At 43.0% G+C, this 18,707-nt stretch overlaps 1 protein-coding gene across 5 annotated transcripts in view; it reads right to left on the bottom strand.

Moving 5' to 3' along the window:
* SEPTIN11 (septin 11) overlaps nt 1-18,707 on the bottom strand; it is a 125,733-nt gene that overhangs the window by 24,250 nt on the left and 82,776 nt on the right. For 3 of the 5 annotated variants that reach the window (XR_014175989.1, XM_081960422.1, XM_081960421.1), the window contains exons 6-9: nt 12,055-12,151; nt 10,856-11,024; nt 6,303-6,435; nt 4,113-4,300 (exon numbers count right to left, since the gene is read on the bottom strand). Coding sequence is in view for 3 of the 5 variants with exons in the window: in XM_081960422.1 (XP_081816548.1) it covers nt 4,113-4,300; nt 6,303-6,435; nt 10,856-11,024; nt 12,055-12,151 (587 nt within the window). In the remaining 2 variants the exon portion in view is untranslated. Of the gene's footprint in view, nt 1-182; nt 3,681-3,726; nt 4,301-6,302; nt 6,436-10,855; nt 11,025-12,054; nt 12,152-18,707 lie in introns of those variants that run through there. The other 2 variants (XR_014175990.1, XM_081960420.1) reach the window with 2 other exon arrangements.

The raw sequence follows: 18,707 nt of genomic DNA, 5'->3' as shown, positions 1-18,707 counted from the left end.
AGCTACTGCCGTTTCCTTGATATCATTCTCTAGATATGCGGGAAATGAAAGAAATTGTCACCCACCACACTTGGCGTCGCTCACAACGATTGGAAATTCTAGAAGTCGCAAACGTAACACATCCGAGTGTAGGCTGAAATCATGCAATATTGTGGCAATGATTTTCAGGCTGAAACGATCTCCTGCGTTAAATTCTTTATTTGCAAATAGGACTGAACCTGGGGTTTCCCCATAAATACATCAACCAAAAACATAATCGATGCGAATCAGAGATAATGTTTGAATCGATTATTCTGAAACTCGCTGGAGGTGTTCCAGCCCCGTTCGGCCGGCGGTGTGGCAATTCCAAAGGTTTTTTTTTTTGCACACACCTATACACACACACATGCACAGCTTCTTCTTTGTGAAACAGTGCCATCAAAGAATCCTTCACTTGAACACAATTATAAATCTAACAAAGGTCGAACTTCACACCCGTTTTGCACACTGCTCGAGGGTGTACGTTTGCACACGGCCATTGGCATGCAGCCGTTATCAAAAATAGAATCCTTCATTTAAAAATGGTTTAACATTCACGTCTACACATTCATGGCTGCTCCTTAGGAAAGCAGAGCTGAATCACAGTTGCTATCAATACACATTTCGTTTTGCTCCTTGTACAGTTTTGCAATTTTGAAAGCCTCCTAGCGGCAGAGTGCGTTCTGCTGTGGCAAAAACAAAGCATCGTGTCTTGTTAAATACCATACACTTTTTTGGAGAATAAGCTTCCAGGGAATCTAAATCAACAAATGGAGGAAGTATTATATTACCTTGGGAGTTATTTGCATTTTATAGAAATGTCACAAAATAGCTAGCGGTCCTTTATACTTCCAAAACTTATTTGGCAAAACAATTCTGACTCCCTTTATATCCATACAAAGAAGTATAATACATTTTTTTTAAAAAAAATGTGATCTAGCCACAAATATTTATAATTGTCCTAGGAAAATTTCTAGACCTTAAGACAGCACCTAATTTACACTCTACTTATGGTAGGAGGAAAACGTAATCCATGTTTTGGGACGCCTAAGAGAAAAAAAAATGGAATGGATACGAAAATGCATTTTGGTTGACTAACGTAAGTTGGAAACTAGGCAGCTTCTGATCCAAATATTTTATCACCCCCGCTGCTGCTTCTTATGGCTAAGAGGAATGTCCACAGGGACATAAAATCAAGATGGCAGCCACAACTATCAATGTTCAATGCCCCGTCTGCTTTTCAGGTGAAAAGCTACAAAAAAGCTGGAGCTTTGCTTGCAATGTTATGCCTGCCATTTTGACTTTCATTACCATTCTGCGGGCACCGATGGACCCCCAACATTGGCACAGAAGGCAAGGAATGTCAACCTGGCTGGGCAAACCCAGCAATGGGTTGTTAACTACCCACACCTTCTCAACTCAGACAAGCCACTTGCGGTAAAGGAGATATCTTCTTTCACATGACATCTCAAGAACGTTAGATTGCTCCTTCAAGTCATGCTCAGAGCCACATTTTATGAAGGATATATATACGTACATACACATTTGTATTTATTGGTGCTATTTATACATCAATGAATGCTCTTGGCCCTTCAAAACCATTAACCGATTCAAAACATGATTAGGAGCAGATGGATTGATTCACGATTGGCATTCCCCCCCCCCCCCCGTTCTTTTGTGACTTTCAGGAGCACCAATGTAAGTAGGAAAGTGTCTTAAAAAGCACATTGTTTGGGACAAGTTAGTTTGCTCAATGTCCACTGCACAAAATTGTTGAGTCTTCAACCACCCTGATTATGCCTCCATGGAATATTATGCCTGGACATCAATTCTCAGCATTTCCTAGCCAACATGTTCATGGGGAAGAATTCTGAGAGTTGATCCATATAGATAGCTAGATCGGCGTTTTTCAATCTTGGCAAAGTGAAAGAGGAGTGGAGTTCAGCTCCCAAAATTCCCATGCTGGCGGAGGAATTCTGGGAGTTGAAGTCCACACATCTTCAAGTTGCCACGGTTGAGAAACATTGATCTGGAACAGGGGTGTCAAACTCAAGGCCCGGGGACCGGATCTGGCCCGCGGGGTGCTTAGATTTGGCCTGCAGGGCCTGGAGACAGTGCCTCTGCCAGTGAAAAGACAGTTCGGGAAGACTGCAGGTGGAGGGTTTCAGGAAACCGTTGCAATCTAAAACGGAGCTTGGGGTGGCCCTCCCGAGCTCCGTTTTCGCTGGCAGAGAGTTGCAGGAGGCCATCGCAGCTGAAAACGGAGGTCGGGAGCCCGTTTTCTCTGGCAAAGCGCTAGGGCCACCACATGTGCCCCTAACATGAATATTGAGCTGGCCACAACCACTCCGCCCTCGTACCCCCAGACCCCTGAGTTCAAACACAACCCTGATGTAGGCCCTCAATGAAATTGAGTTTGACACCCCTGATCTAGAATGTGGAGAAGGCTGCATGAAGACTCTAAATGAAGCCCATCTGCCCACCAAAATGAGACAAAGCACTGAAAATGCAGAAGGAGTGTCCTGTTACCTGGGCAAAGCCAGGTAAGTGATGCTTGACTCCATCCTCCTTTGAAACTACTGTATTTTTCGGAGTATAAGTTGCACCGGAGTATAAGATGCACCAAGGTTTTGAAGAGGCAAATTAAAAAAATGTTTTTGCACTCTGCAAACTTCCCCAAAACAGCATATTTTTCATGAAAACGGGCCTGGGCTCCCCCCCCAAAAAGAGGCATGAATAGCCCTTAGGAGGCTTGTAGAGTGTTCCTGGGAGGGGGGGGGGAAACGAACAAAAAATGCTTTTTGTCAAAAAAGGGGGGCATTAAGAACCTTATAGAGTGCTTCTGGGGACTGGGGGAGCATAATTGAGCAAAAAACAGCCCATTTTTCACTCATTTCTGCCCATACCAGCCCCCAGGAGCTCTCTGAAAGCCTCCTAAAGGCTCTGCACAGCCATTTTGATGAAGGGGGAGGGGTTTCAAGAGGCAAAAAAGTGCTGTATTCAGTGTGTAAGACGCACTCAGATTTTCAGCCTCTTTTTTGAGGGAAAAAGGTGTGTCTTATAATCCGAAAAATACGGTAATCTCGCATCAGTGCTTCACAGAGGCTTATATTCAAGAGAAAGGCATAAAGAACCTTGTACACCCAATTTTTACAAGACCCACCCACGTTCTACGTATGGCACTCTTGATTCTGCTTGCCAAATTTAGTTCCACTTCCACAGCAAATCCTTGGATCCCTCTCACATCACCAAGGCCTCAAATTACTCCCCCCCCAAAAAATCACTATGCAATGGGGGCCCATCTAACAGGATTAACATTGTGCTGTTTGTTAATGTTGTGCTTTGTTATTTAATTAACACCCTACGGAGAGTTCAGAATGTAGCCAGAGATATTACAAATAGTGTACATAGTTCCTTGCTCTTTCAGATCTTTGGCACAAGAAAATACATAATTAGATAAAATTCAGAGATTGGAGCACAGGTTCACACCTTCCTTCCTTCCTTCTCCCGCCTCTCCAGCTATTAATTTCCGCTTCCTCAACTTGGTAAAAGTAAACCTGGGTAATTCTCATTCTTCCCACGGTCCAAAACCAAACCCTTCACCCTAGTTACCACACCCAAGATGATGTCAACACCTGCACCAACCTCTCATGCTTTGGGTTCTACCCCATTAGTAAAATGCTTGTAAGAACTTTTACCAGAGAAGACAGTGAGAATTTATCAGCTCCTGGGGGGTATTGCGTCAGTTATTCAAAGTCTGTGAGTACAGTACATGAAGCCAATTTCGTGGCTTGGCTTTTGGTCTCTGCTTCCCCATCTCGTTGGGGGGGGGGAATAAAAAATAAGAAGTCAAAAAATATTTCAGGCATGTAAAAAAAATAAAGCCGAAGCCCTGCGCCCTCCCATCCCCATCCCTCTTTTCTCTTGGAAAAATAGTGTTTCAAAAAAAAAAAATAGCAATATTCAGTCTGGGTTTAGCCGTGGGGGAGCCCAGTTTCCAGTCTGATAATGGGAAGAAGCAAATACAGACATGCAACAGAAGATAGCACACTGGAACAGAAGCCCATAGATCTCAACCTCGTACAAAGGCTTACTTTTTCTTGTCCTTGTCTTTCTTGGTGGGTTGAGAGCTGGCCTGTTGACCCTGTGATTGTAATAGCTGAGCCGCTGCTTTCTTTTTTTGGAAGTTGTTCAGCTCCTCCTCCAGCTCCTTCTTCTTGTCTTCTACCTTCTTCTTCTCCTCTTGGTGAGTCCGCTTTAGGTGGTCAAACTTCTCGTGAAGCTGCTCCGAGGGAAAGGGCAGGAGAGAGAAAGAGAGGACAGTCACCGGGCAAAGGAGAAATAATGACGGAAGAATTGGGAGGAGGGGAGAGAGGGCCATCAGGGCTTGTACTGGGAAATTTAGGACCTCGGTCAATATGTACAGGTAGTCTTTGACTAATGACCACAACTGATCCCAAAAGTTATGTTGCTAAGCAAGGAGGTTGTTAAGTGAGCTTTGCCCCATTTTACAACCTTTCTTGCCATAGTTGTTGAATGAATCTCTGCAGCTGTTAATTAACTTAATAATAGTTAAGTGAATCTGGTTTCCCGATTGACTGTTGGTCAGAAGGTCGTAAAAAGAGGATCGCATGACCCTGGGGCACTACAACTGAATAGAGTTGGAAGGGACCTTGGAGGTCTTCTAGTCCAACCCTTTGCCTAGACAGGAAACCCTACACCACTTCAGACAAATGGTTGTCCATCATCTTCTTAAAAACTTCCAGTGTTGGAGCATTCACAACTTCTAGAGAAAAGTTGTTCCGCTGGTTAATTGTTCTAACTGTCAGGAATTTTTTCCTTAATTTTTTCCTTAGTTCTAAATTCTTCTCTCCTTCACCCATTGCTTCTTGTCCTGCCCTCAGGTGGCTTGGAGAATAGTTTGACTCCCTCTTCTTTGTGGCAGCCTCTGAGATATTGGAAGACTGCTATCATGTCTCCCCTAGTCCTTCTTTTCATTAAACGAGACATACGCAGTTCCTGCAACGGTCATAAAGATAAGTCAGTAGCCAAGCGTCTGAATTTCAATCATGTGACCTCAGGGATACTGCAACAGTCGTAAGTGTGAAAAATGAGCGTAAGTCACTTTTTCAGTGCCCTTGTAACTTTGAATGGTCACAAATGATTGTAAGTCACAGACTAGCAATAGCAATAGCTCTTGGACTTATATGAAAGTAAAGGTTCCCCTCGCACATATGTGCTAGTCGTTCCTGATTCTAGGGGGGCGGTGCTCACCTCCGTTTCAAAGCCAAAGAGCCAGCGCTGTCCGAAGACGTCTCCGTGGTCATGTAGCCAGCATGACTCAATGCCAAAGGCGCATGGAACGTTGTTACCTTCCCACCAAAGGTGGTTCCTATTTTTCTACTTGCATTTTTTTTACATGCTTTCGAACTGCTAGGTTGGCAGAAGCTGGGACAAGTAACAGGAGCTCACTCTGTTACGTGGCACTAGGGATTTGAACAAGCTCAGCATTTTAGCAACTGAGCCACCGTGCCATATTCATGTGTGTGTGTGTGTGTGTGTTTGTTTGTTTGTTTACCCCTGGGATTTGAACTTCCGCTGCTTACATATTAGGCAGCTGTATTAACCTGGCTTGGAGGTTATATATAAAACAATTAACCAGTGGAACAGCTTGCCTCCAAAAATCGTGGCTACTCCATCACTGGACGCTTTTAAGAAGAGTCTGGACAGTTGAGATTGTGTAGGTTCTCCTCGTTGAGCAGAGGGGTTGGACTAGAAGACCTCCAAGGTTCCTTCCAGGTCTATTCTAATATTCTAGAATATAAGGTAAATATTCTGCTGCCCTCTTCAAGGTCAGAATACATAATGTTTTGAGCACCATGGAATTGAAGAACTATAAATAGATTTGATCCAGGTTTGCCTGATCAATAAAGTATGATCTTCACTTTACTCTGTCTCATGCCAGACCATTCTCCACTTTTGGGGAGAAAAGAGATGTACCACCAAGAGTTGCTGTTCTGCATACTGGTTTATCCAAAAGGCACAAAGAATGTAGATGTTGAAACGCAGGTCACAACCACAGCCTATGCTTTCAAATCACATGTTCTTCTCTTTGGATCTATCTGTTTTAGGGAAAAAATTCAACAGTAGGGTTTTTCCCTCTCTCCAGCTGCGTGGGAGAGCAAAAAAAAGGGAGTGAAGGCCAGTTGGCTGTGGTCCAACAACCACCTAAAATCGGGCCTTCATTCCCTTTTTCCTTTTCTAACACCCTGGGTTCTACTTACATCTTTTTCTGCTTCCTTCAGCTCTGCTTCCTTCTCCTTCACTCTCATGACAAACATCTGCCTCATTTCTTCTTCTTTCTTCTGTAGTTCACCCAGAAATTCATTTCTCTTGGCTTCGTAGGTTTCTTGCAGGCTTGTTTCCAACACGATTGAAAGCGGTGAGAGGAAGAGGGAAGTAAGGAAGAAGTAAAAAAAAAGAGACAACCTTTAACACCAGGAAGGGATTCTTATGAAAGACTCTAAAGCGATAAAATTATAAATAAATAAAATTTCTATGAACAAAAGAGAAACACAGCCAGCTTTTTGTTCTCCGTTCAAGAGAGTCATAGGGGGGGGGGGGGGGAAATGGAAGTATAGGCAGTCTTCAAGCTACAACTATAATGCAGCCTGCCCATCAAGGCCGTAACTAATGATGGTTGTAAACGTAGGCCGGTCACATGACCCACCCTATTTTATAGCGTTATTTGCAGCAGTTATTGAGTTGTACAGGAGCTGTTGTAGTTGTTAAATGAACTTTGCAGTTATTAACCAGGGATGGGATTGAAAAATGTTAGCAACGGGTTTTCTGCCCAGTTGCTGGGTGGGTGTGGCCATGGTGGGCGTGGCCTACCCGACTTCCTGCACCGCAGCAAGTGGGGGCGTTTTCACCCTCCGCAGGCTCCAGCGGCTTTCTTTGAGCCTCCAGGAGGGCGAAAATGGCCTCCCCCACGTACCGGAGGCTGGCAACAGGCCCATTTTCAGACTTCCGGTAGGCCCGTTTTTTGCCCTCCCCAGGCTCCAGAGACAACCATCAGTTCGACGAAACGGATGCAAAATTAATGCCCAATTTTGCCTGAACCGGTGTGAACCGGCTGAATCCCACCTAACCAATGATTCACTGTAGGCAGTTGAGCACCCAATGTGTGACCATGGCGGGAAGGGCACTGACCATTGGAACTTCAAGTTCAGATCAAAAGTACTCCCCACCCCCAGGTAGGCTCTTTCAGGACTTCAAATCGTTGCTAAGCAACCGGTCATAAGCTGAACTCTACTTATAGTCAATATTTTAAGATATATTTTTTGAAAACCCTTTTACTATTTTTATAAATATCTATTTCATATATAGCCCCAAGCAGCGAACAAAGCTATTTTCTACACAACAACAACCCTGTGAGGCGGGTTAGGCTGAGAGAGAGGGACTGGTCCAAACTCAGCCAGCTCGGTTTCATGACTAAGGCGGGACTAGAACTCACAGTCTCCTGGTGATTGGCCCAAATTCACCCAGCTGGCTTTCATGACTAAGGCGGGACTAGAACTCACAGCCTCCTGGTGATTGGCCCAAATTCACCCAGCTGGCTTTCATGACTAAGGCGGGACTAGAACTCACAGCCTCCTGGTGATTGGCCCAAATTCACCCAGCTGGCTTTCATGACTAAGGCGGGACTAGAACTCACAGTTTCCTAGCGATTGGTCCAAATTCACCCAGCTGGGTTTCATGCCTAAGGTGGGACTAGAACTCAGTCGTCCTAGTGATTGGCCCAAAGTCAGCCAGCTGGCTTTCATGTCTAAGGTGGGACTAGAATTCAGAGTCTCCTAGTGATTGGCCCAAATTCACCCAGCTGGCTTTCATGCCTAAGGCGGGACTAGACCTCACAATCTCCTAGTGACTGGCCCAAATTCACCCAGCTGGCTTTCATGTTTAAGGTAGGACTAGAATTCACAGACTCAATATTTTAAGATATATTTTTTGAAAACCCTTTTACTATTTTTATAAATATCTATTTCATATATAGCCCCAAGCAGCGAACAAAGCTATTTTCTACACAACAACAACCCTGTGAGGCGGGTTAGGCTGAGAGAGAGGGACTGGTCCAAACTCAGCCAGCTCGGTTTCATGACTAAGGCGGGACTAGAACTCACAGTCTCCTAGTGATTGGCCCAAATTCACCCAGCTGGCTTTCATGTTTAAGGTAGGACTAGAACTCACAGACTCCTAGTGATTGGCCCAAAGTCACCCAGCTGAGTTTCATGCCTAAAGCGGGATTAGAACTCACTGTATCCTAGTTTCCAGCCTGGTGTCTTAACTACTACACCAAACTAGCTTATGTAATACTAGATTAGCAGCACAGAGAATTTAAATGCCTAATTTATTACCTAGATTTATTTTAGTAAACCTACAATTTGCATGTGGGGCCTTCACAAATTCCTCCAAAGGTTGCAGTGATTGTTAATGTGGCAGGAAGGGAAAAATAATAAACTAATTAATATACGAATAAATAAATAAAGCTTTGTCCTGGCTTTGTTCTCTTAACTGGAAGGCATCTCTCAACATGCTATTTAGAAGCCAAATTTAACTCTTGGCATGAAAAAGCTGTTTTTCCCCCCCAGACAAACTGTGACCGAAATCAACTTGTTTTTAATTCAAATGAAAACAACATTGGGCAATTCCCTAAAAACCTGGTGGAGAGGAAGGGAGGTGGATGAACTCATGTATATTATGTCAAAACTAAATAAAATTAATACATGTGAATTTCTATCTCTTATCTTCACCTTACCCAGTTGCCATTTATTTATTTATTATTTATTTATTTCTTTGGATTTCTAAACCGCCCCCTCTCCCAAAAAGGGACTCGGGGCGGTGAGTGTAACGGGTCTAATTTATGGACTTATAAGTACAATAGCTGTTAAAAGAGCTGCTCCACATTTGAATTGGAATAATTTGAATCCCAGTCCTGGAATATAAATCTTGATTGGTTGGCTTAAATACCCACTTTCATTTCCATGATCCTGTTATCATTTTGCACTGCGCATAAAAGTAAAGGTTCCTCTCGCACATATGTGCTAGTCGTTCCTGACTCTAGGGGGTGGTGCTCATCTCAGTTTCAAAGCCAAAGAGCCAGCACTGTCCGAAGACGTCTCCGTGGTCATGTGGCCAGCATGACTAAACGCCGAAGGTGCACAGAACGCTGTTCCCTTCCCACCAAAGGTGGTCCCTATTTTTCTACTTGCATTTTTACATGCTTTCGAACTGCTAGGTTGGCAGAAGCTGGGACAAGTAACGGGAGCTCACTCCGTTACGCGGCGCTAGGGATTCGAACTGCCGACCTTTCTGATTGACAAGCTCAGCATCTTAGCCATGTAGACACAGCCAATTTAAGGGAAGAAGGAATTGGTATCTGAAGATACCCAATTATCTGAATAATTGGAGAAATACAAAACACTGTGCATGTACATCTAATTGGAATCATGCCATTGTATCGGGTGCTGTAAGTCAGCCATTGAATCCAAGGGAATGGCATAGATATTCCTTTGCCCAATTAAACAACATTACACCGTTTATTGTGTGGGAACTGCTGGGTGGGGTGGGGGGGAGAGGGAAATATGCTCATAAGAATCTGGTTAAACATGGGCTGATACAGTGGCAGGGAAACAGGAAACAGGGTTTGGCTCCAGACCAGATCCATTAAATAGGACTTGGCAAGCTGTAATGAGGGATTGCTTCACCACATGGTTAAGGAGAAAGAAAACAAGACAAAGGAGGTGGTGAAAGGGAATGCAGACTCATCTGTCACTTGGCAAAATTACCCAGGTTTTGTTTTGATGGAGCAAATCAATAAAGCATCTTGTTCAAGTAGATGGTAGACTATATTTTAAAGGAATATTCATTTTTAACAGCCATAATTCCTTCCTTCCTTCCCATATTCTTCATGCCTTTCTCCTTCCTTTCTTTCCTCCCATATTCTTCCTGCGTTTCTCATTTCCTTCTTTTCAATATTTCCTTCCTTTCTCTTTCCTGTCTCCTTCCTTCCTTCCCATATTCTTCATGCCTTTCTCCATCCTTCCTTCCTTCCTTCCCATATTCTTCCTGCATTTCTCTTTTCCTTCCTTTCAATATTCTTCCTTCCTTTCTCTTTCCTGTCTCCTTCCTTCCCATATTCTTCATGCCTTTCTCCTTCCTTCCTTCCCTTCTATATTCTTCCTGCCCTTTTCTTTTCCTTCCTTCCCTTCCCTTCCCAAGCAATCCTACTCCACAATGCTTAGAGTCCCTCTCTAAGCAGTTTACAGAGTCAGCCTCTTTCCCCCAATAATCTGGGTCCTCAATTTACCAACCTCAGAAGGATGGAAGGCTGAGACAACCTCGAGCCAAGGAGACTTGAACAGTGGGCAGAGTCAGCCTGCAAAACTGCATTCGAACCACTGCACCACCACGGCTCCTGAGGCCAATGAGAGCAGTTGGGTATACAGGGAGATATTGCAAGAAGCAAAATCTAAAATAGTGTAGGATGGTTTGTATTTTCTTAGCTGTTAGCCTGGATTGGCCCTGAAATCCTTAGAGGAGGAGATTTTCTGCGCCTGCTCCCAGCAACACACCAAACTTCTTTCCAAGTTAGTTTGGAAGCTCACCTATAAATTCGGTGTTTTTTTTTTTGATATCTATTTAATTTCTTTTTAACTTTTGGGATGTGTGTTTTTTAACTTTGTACGCCGCCCTGAGTCCTTTGGGAGAAGGGTGGCATATAAATCCAATAAAAACAAACAAAAACAAACAAAACAAACCTGCTCCTCAAACCTACCTGAATGGTTTGCTGTCGGGATCTGTGTCTTTAAATCCCATCTCTTCCAGTTTGCACCGGCGGTAGAGCTCATAATGTCGGCTGTGAGTCTGCTCTCTCAGGTCTTCCATGTTTACTCTGATGAGCATTTCGCGCAACTTTACAAAATCACAGTGGTTTTCATTTTCAACTATTTTAAAAAAAATCATAAACATGGGAAATGTAGATCAAGGATATGGCGGAAACCCAATTTCCCCTTTTTTCCTTAACACAAAAACCTATTTTTCATTTTTTTAAAAAATCCAAACCAGGATTTTATTGCCCTTATATCTCCATAATTATATGAGTGGTGCAGTGGCCTAGAGGTGGAGTTCTCGCCTCACAAGCAGGAGGCTGTAAGTTCGATCCTAGGTAGAGGCAGATATTGGGCACAATGAGAATATAGTATCAGCTGAATAAAACTCCACACTGGCAACAGGAAGGGCATCTGGCCAATAAACTCTCAGCTCCATTCAGTTGCGCACACTGTAGGGATTATGGGATCATTAAAAGTAGATGATGATGATGATGATATCTCCAAAAGATTTTTCTAAGAGCTTAAATTATTTGATTTCCATTATTCCAGGAATCAACAGTTCTGGATGTACAAAAATCCTTTTGCTTTACAGTTATTGAGCTGACTTAAGGATATTCTGAGAATTCGTAATGAGCTAGATCGATTGCGCCGTCTCCTCTGTGATTCAGAAATAGTTACTATATTTGCGTCCATTGTGATTAATGTGCTAAATTTATATTCATCTTAATTAATAGCACTTTTATCAGCAATAAAGGCAAAATAGTCGAATTACAATCTCATTAGAAACCCCATGTGCTGAAATCTAGAAGGACACATTTTCTTGGTATGCATTAGATACAGTTCTCCGGATCTCAGTCACAACTTTTACGTCTGTTGTTTTGCTTCCCTGCTGATTTTAAGAAATTGCTTGTATAGCTGCCACCTGCCAATCCTGATTTTTTAAAGAAATTGTACCATTGGTATAAAACAGGGGTGTCCAAACTTGGGAACTTTAAGACTTGTGGACTTTAACTCCCAGAATTCCCCAGCCAGCATAGCTGGCTGGGGAATTCTGGGAGTTGAAGTCCACAAGTCTTAAAGTTCCCAAGTTTGGACACCCCTGGTATAAAACGTATCAAGATTTATTTTGTCCCTATCAACGTACCTTGGACCACTCCCCATGGATATTGTCTAGCTTTGGCCATTTTATTGCCAATCTTCACTTCTTCGGTGCTGCCAACCACGGCAAATGGGAGATGGACCTGCAATTAGGGTAACGTAAGATAGGTCAGGTATTCCCAAAACCAGCCTGAATTAGAGCAAACTCCACCCCCTTCCAGCACGGATAATGTTACCCAATTGGGTGATGAAATCTTTGCAAGAAAACAACCAAGTTCAGAGAGCACCAAGGGCTCCATGGGGATTATGAAACGGTGCCCTCGGGATGATCACCTGGGGCTGGAGTGACAGGTTCTGTGCCACTCTTGACCGATGCCACTGGTCCATGAAAGGAACCCAACTCAGTTCTGAAGAGCCAAGCTACTCCATCAGGAATAGAACAGAACAGAATAATAGAATAGAATAATAGAGTAGAATGGAAGAATGGAACGGAATGGAATAGAATAGAATAATAGAGTAGAATAGAATAGTAAAGTAGAGTAGAATAGAATAATAGAGTAGAGTAGAATAATAGAACAGAATACTAGAATAGAAATAGTATAGCATAGAATAAGATATAGAATAATAGAATAGTAGAGTAGAGTAGAGTGGAGTGGAATGGAGTGGAATAGAATAGAACAGATTTTTTTATTAGCCAAGTGTGATTGGACACACAAGGAATTTGTCTTTGGTGGATATGCTCTCAGTGTACATAAAAAGACAAGACAAAAAGACAAGATTCCCGCTATTTGCGGGATCGTATCCTGCCCCATACATCACTTCGGCCGATTCGCTCACACAGAGAGGGACTCCTCTGGGTGCCGTCCACTAGGCTGTGCCAGCGGGCGACGCCCAGGGGAAGGGCCTTCTCTGTGATGGGCCCGACCTTCTGGAATGACCTTCCCCCTGACATTAGAACGACCACGGACCTCCGCTCCTTCCGCCAGAAGCTCAAAACCCACCTGTTTCATCTAGCCGGCCTGGCCTAATTCCAGCTTTCCCACCTCAGTTTGTATTTTTAAATTTGTACAGGGGATATTTAATTCAATTTTAGTTATGTGTTGTATCGACTGTATGGCTTTTAAGTTTGTACCTGTACACCGCCCCGAGTCCCTTCGGGGAGAGGGGGCGGTCTAGAAGTTTAATAAATAAATAAATAAATTACAAACACAATGATAGTCCAACTGTCCCTCCTGGCAAATGTATTATATCTGGTTACTTTAGGGGTTTTTTAATTTACTGTATTTGTTTTTAGGGGTTTGAATTTATTTTATTTTTGCTTTGTACAGTTCTTTTAACTGCATTTTAACCTCCTCCATGTCAACTGTCAACTGTACATATTTAATTTTATTGTATCTTGTTATATTTTGTATGAACTGTACACCGCCCCGAGTCCCTTTCGGGAGAGGGGGCGGTCTAGAAGCATTAAATATTATTATTATTATTATTATTATTATTATTATTATTATTATTATTATTATTATTATTGTCATAGGGTACAATAAGCAATCAGGAATATCAATATAAATCGTAAGGATACAAGCAACAGTTGCAGTCATAGAGTAATAAGTGGGAGGAGATGGATGATAGGAATGATGAGAAGACTAATAGTAATAGCAATGCAGCCTTAGGGAATAGTTTGACAGTGTTGAGGGAATTATTTGTTCAGCAGAGTGATGACGTTCGGGGAAAAACTGTCCTTGTGTCTGGTTGTCTTGCTGTGCAGTGCTTGATAGCATCGTTTTGAGGGTAGGAGTTGAAACAATTTATGTCCAGGATGCGAGGGGTCTGTAAATATTTTCTCGCCCCTCTTTTTGACTTGTGCAGTGTTCAGGTGCTCAATGGAAGGCAAGTTGACTGTAATTGCTTTTTCTGCAGTTCCGATTATCCTCTGAAGTCTGTGTCTTTCTTGTTGGGTTGCAGAACCAAACACTTCCAACCAAACATTAACCAGAGATTCAGTCTCCTTTTCTGTCCACTCTTGCATCCAGACCTTAGTTTTGGACCTAAATCCAGGTGAGATTAGAGGGGACCATGCTCGTCTCCGTTTCTTAGCCAAGGGAGCCAACATTGTCTGAAGATATTTCCGTGGTCATGTGGCCGGCATGACTAAACGCCGAAGCACATGAAACACTGTTAGCTTCCCACCAAAGGTGGTTCCTATTTCTCTACTGACATTCACATACTTTTGAACTGCTAGGTGGACAGGAGCTGGGGCAAGGAACGGGACTTCATCCCATTGTGCAGTGCCAGCTTTCCAACTGAGAAGATCAGCGTCTTTAACTGCTGAGCCATCAGCCCCCCACCCCTCCTGGTTAAAGTGGGTATAGGAGAGCCCAAAGTTATTTGCCTGGGGCAGACATTCTTAATAGCTGGGCCATCACTGGAAGTTTCAAAGAAGAGATCAGACAGCCATTTGTCTGAAATGGCATAAGGTCTCACCTGCTTGAGCAGGAGGTTGGACTAGAAGGGGCTGCCACAAAGAAGCGGGAGTCAAAACTATTCTCCGAAGCACCGGAGGGCAGGACAAGAAGCAATGGATGGAAACTAATCAAGGAGAGAAGCAATTTAGGACTAAGAAGAAATTTCCTGACAGCTAGAACAATCAATCAGTGGAACAACTTGCCTCCAAAAGTTGTGAATGCTGTAACACTGGAGGTTTTTAAGAAGAAACTGGACAAGCATTCGTCTGAAATGATATAGAGTCTCCTGCCTGAGCAGGAGGGGCGGACTAGAAGACCTCCAAGGTCCCTTCCACCTCTGTCTATTCTATTCTATTCTATTCTATTCTTCCTCCAAGGCCTTTTCATCTCTCTTATTCAGTAGAAAAATCTCACTTTTATTTCAAAACATTTCTTTTAAAGGTTCAAAGTAGCAGTCCCACGTTTGAGGCAGCTGTTTATTATTATTTTGGAAATGAAAGGGGGCATTCTGCAACCTAATGAATGGTCTCTAGACTTGAAAGCGTGGCGTTCTGAGTTTGAAGGCATTCAACGTTTCGCACCACCACCCAGAGCAAATATGGTGGCCCTGTGTTCTCCTGCCAAGAACAGTTCAACTTTAAGAAAGAGCTGGGGTGGAGAAAAAGCCAACATTTGAGACACAGTGCTGGCTTTTTTGGGAGTTAAAGCCTCTCTGGAATACAGCTGTAGTCATTGAAGGGGGAGGGTATCAGTGACAGCAGGCTTGACATCTTCTTTTCCAGGAGTTCATTACAACCCTAATTGCATTATGCAACGATATCTGGAGAGAGTTAATTACAGCACATGCCAGCATAGCATGGAAAAGAGCAAAGAAGAGCAAAGCACGAGAATGAAAAATAGCCCGAGGTTCGGAAAACCTTTCAACCAGCAATGATCAAACGTTTCCAAGCTATCTTTGCTTGTCTAAAATGACGGCTGACATTTTTAAGAAGTGGATTCTCAAGGCAGTGAGACACGATGCTTTGCGTCAAGTGAGAATAACGTCTTTTCTAAGAATATCCAAATTAAGATCTATGACATACATCATAAGATCCCTCCCACACTCGACCCAAAGGAATTCTGTCACTTGTTATGTCTTTGTTATGGACTGTTGTGGCCAGCGGAGCTGGCAAAAGATTCGGAAAGTGAGGAGGTTGGGGAGGAACATGGGCTAGTCCTGGAGTCTGGGGAAATAATAATAATAATAATAATAATAATAATAATAATAATAATAATAATAATAATAATAATAATAATAATAATAATAATAATAATAATAATAATAATTTAATTTATAGACCGCACCCTTTCCTAAACAGGACTCGGGGCGGTGTACAGTCATATTAAAACAATGTGGATACAAAAATATAGATATACATAGATACATAGATAGACGGAGGAGGTAGGATATGCACTGTACAATAATAAGTTAAAATTCGAATAAAAATTAAAAATTACCCTTAAAAACTACCCAAGATAAGATGTTTGCCAGGAGGTTGAAAGTGGGACTATAAATCAGCTAGGCCAGCTAATTGGAACAGGTGGGTCTTAAGTTTCTGTCAGAAGGAGCAGAGGTCGGTAGTAGTTCTAATATCGGGGGGGAGGTCATTCCAGAGGGTTGGGCCCATCACAGAGAAGGCTCTACTCCTGGGCGCCGCCCGTTGAGGAGGGCTCTGTGTCGGAGGCAGAGGTGGGGCCAGGGCTGTCTGACAGTTATCAGCTGCCTTCGGAATCAGACATCAGTGAGGCAGACGAACAACTGGAGCCTGTTCCCAGTGTGTGCATGCGCAGAGTTGCCAGACGAAGGGAGCCGCTAAAAAACAGGGCTGGACTTGGGAATAAGGCCACGGGTGGACGATGAATGGCCCCTCCCAGAGGAAATAAAAGAGGAGCGAAGGAGAGTGGAGTTTGCAGGAGACAATTAGTTCGCTTAATTGGTTCATGACTCTCTGAGTCTCCTTGCTAAGTTTTGCAGATCTCGGCCTGGCAGCTCTCCAAGCCAGGTAAGGTCTGTGACTGTAAATCCTCCCTTAAAAGACTTTGCTGGATGGGAACGAGCAGAATTCACAGGAAATTAACAAAAGGGTTTTTTTGTCGGGACAAGGAGTTTGCTTCAGGCTCTTGGGAAGCCTCGGTCAGAACATGCATCCTTCATTCCATGAAACTTTCACACAGTCGCAAATTATCATGGGAATACTTCGACTCAACTTTATAAGCAGCAGCAAAAAAAAAAAAAAAAAAGCTGCTTCCTCTTCTCTCCTTCAAAATAACCCAAGTAATATCTGTCCTCCCCGAAAAGGAATAGTGATGAAAATTACACTTTGAAGTAAGTTCAGAGCTCCTTGCTTGCTCTTCTATGCTTCGGGAACATGCTTGTTCAATTTAAACTCTTGACAGTCTATAATACAAGTGAGTGTTGACATTTGCTAGGAAGTCAGTTATGGTGAATTGAAGGAAGTCAAGGCTTGGCTCAAACCACACCCTATTTTATAGCCCTCTGCTAAAAGAGGAAGGAAAAGAGGATGTAATAAAAAGCGGCAGAGCCTGTCTGCCTTCCAAGGTTCTCAAACCAGATAGACAATGCAATATTTAAAGGAGAATTCACAGATTAGCAATCAAAGGAAGTTGCATATAAATGGTTGCCCAGGCGCTTCTTAAAAACTTCCAGTGTTGGAGCATTCACAACTTCTGGAGGCAAGTTATTCCACTGATTAATTGTCTTAACTGTCAGGAAATGTCTCCTTAGTTCTAAGTTGCTTCTGTCCTTGATTAGTTTCCACCTGTTGCTTCTTGTCCTGCTTCAGGTGCTTTGAAGACAGAGAGGAGAAAAGGGAGGGAGGGAGGAATAGAACGAAGAAGCAACAGATAAAGGGAAAAACACCTGCACTATTCTTCTTCTCAGTAATAAATACTCTATATCAGGTACACTATTTGCCAAAAGTCACAGCTCTGCCATAAAAACAGGAACACTAGAAATTGTAAGCAGATGTAAGTTGCAGAAAGGGACACCGAGCTTGTTGATCAGAAAGGTCGGCAGTTTGGTGGTTCGAATCCCTAGCACCGTGTAACGGAGTGAGCTCCCGATACTTGTCCCAGTTTCTCCCAACCTAGCAATTTGAAAGCACGTAAAAAATGCAAGTATAAAAAATAGGAACCACCTTTGGTGGGAAGGTAACAGCGTTCCGTGCGCCTTTGGCGTTGAGTCATGCTGGCTACATGGCCACAGAGACATCTTCGGACAGCACTGGCTCTTCGGTTTTGAAACGGAGATGAGCAGCGCCCCCTAGAGCTGGGAACGACTACCACATATGTGCCAGGGAAACCTTTACCTTATAAGTTGCACGAGAAAAGATTGAAGGCAAATGGGGTCCAGGCAAAAGAAGAACATCATGGTTTCCAAATTTAAGGGAGTTGTTGGGACAAAACTCAGCAGCACTTTTTCATGTGGCTATTGATAAAAATAGGATTGCCAACATGACTGCCAACGTCCGATGACGGATATGGCACAAGAAGGAGGAGGAGGAGTTGCAGTCTGTATGTCATATGACTGGAAATGCCAAAGATTTAAAACCTTTCGGAGGATTCTTACAAATATCAGAGGGAAAGGTTAAAGTTTGCATGGATCAAACTGCATTTTTATTTATTCATTGTTTGATATTTTATCTATCTGAAGATAACATTACAGAAAAGAGAGAGACAACCAGTCTTCGGGGCTCTTAATATTCCACTACCACATAGATTACTAATGCACATAATTTGGGAGAGGCCTGGGTGGGACTCCACTTGCAAAAGCTGCTTGCAAAAATAATAGAGGCGGGACACAAATAAGTAAATAAAATGTGGAAGGACCTTCCCAATGATACATCCTGCACCACACCTGGCCCCCACCACTGTCTATTTTTTAACTCACAACTTCAACATGTTGTTCGCTTGCATATTGAAACAGAACTGCCGCTGGGGAACCAACTCTGGCTTTTAAAGAGGTTTCATTTTGGTTGTACCTTTATATTACAGTTTTCTGAAAACGGTTTCATTGCATCTATTATTCTTTATGAGAGCACCTCTCTCTGGCCTTCTTTGGCAAGATGACATAATTTAATTAGCAAGGTTTTTGACAACACCCAGAAGGCCAGATCTGGACCAAAGCCACTGGACCAAAGCCACTGTTTTTTTTAAGCATACAATTAATTCCTTGCTG

This window comes from Natrix helvetica (genome assembly GCF_964273705.1).
Source record: "Natrix helvetica genome assembly, chromosome: 7".
Classification (NCBI taxonomy): Eukaryota; Metazoa; Chordata; class Lepidosauria; order Squamata; family Natricidae; genus Natrix; species Natrix helvetica.
The sequence above is the reverse complement of the archived record's forward strand: the minus strand, read 5'-3'. Positions and strand labels throughout refer to the sequence as shown.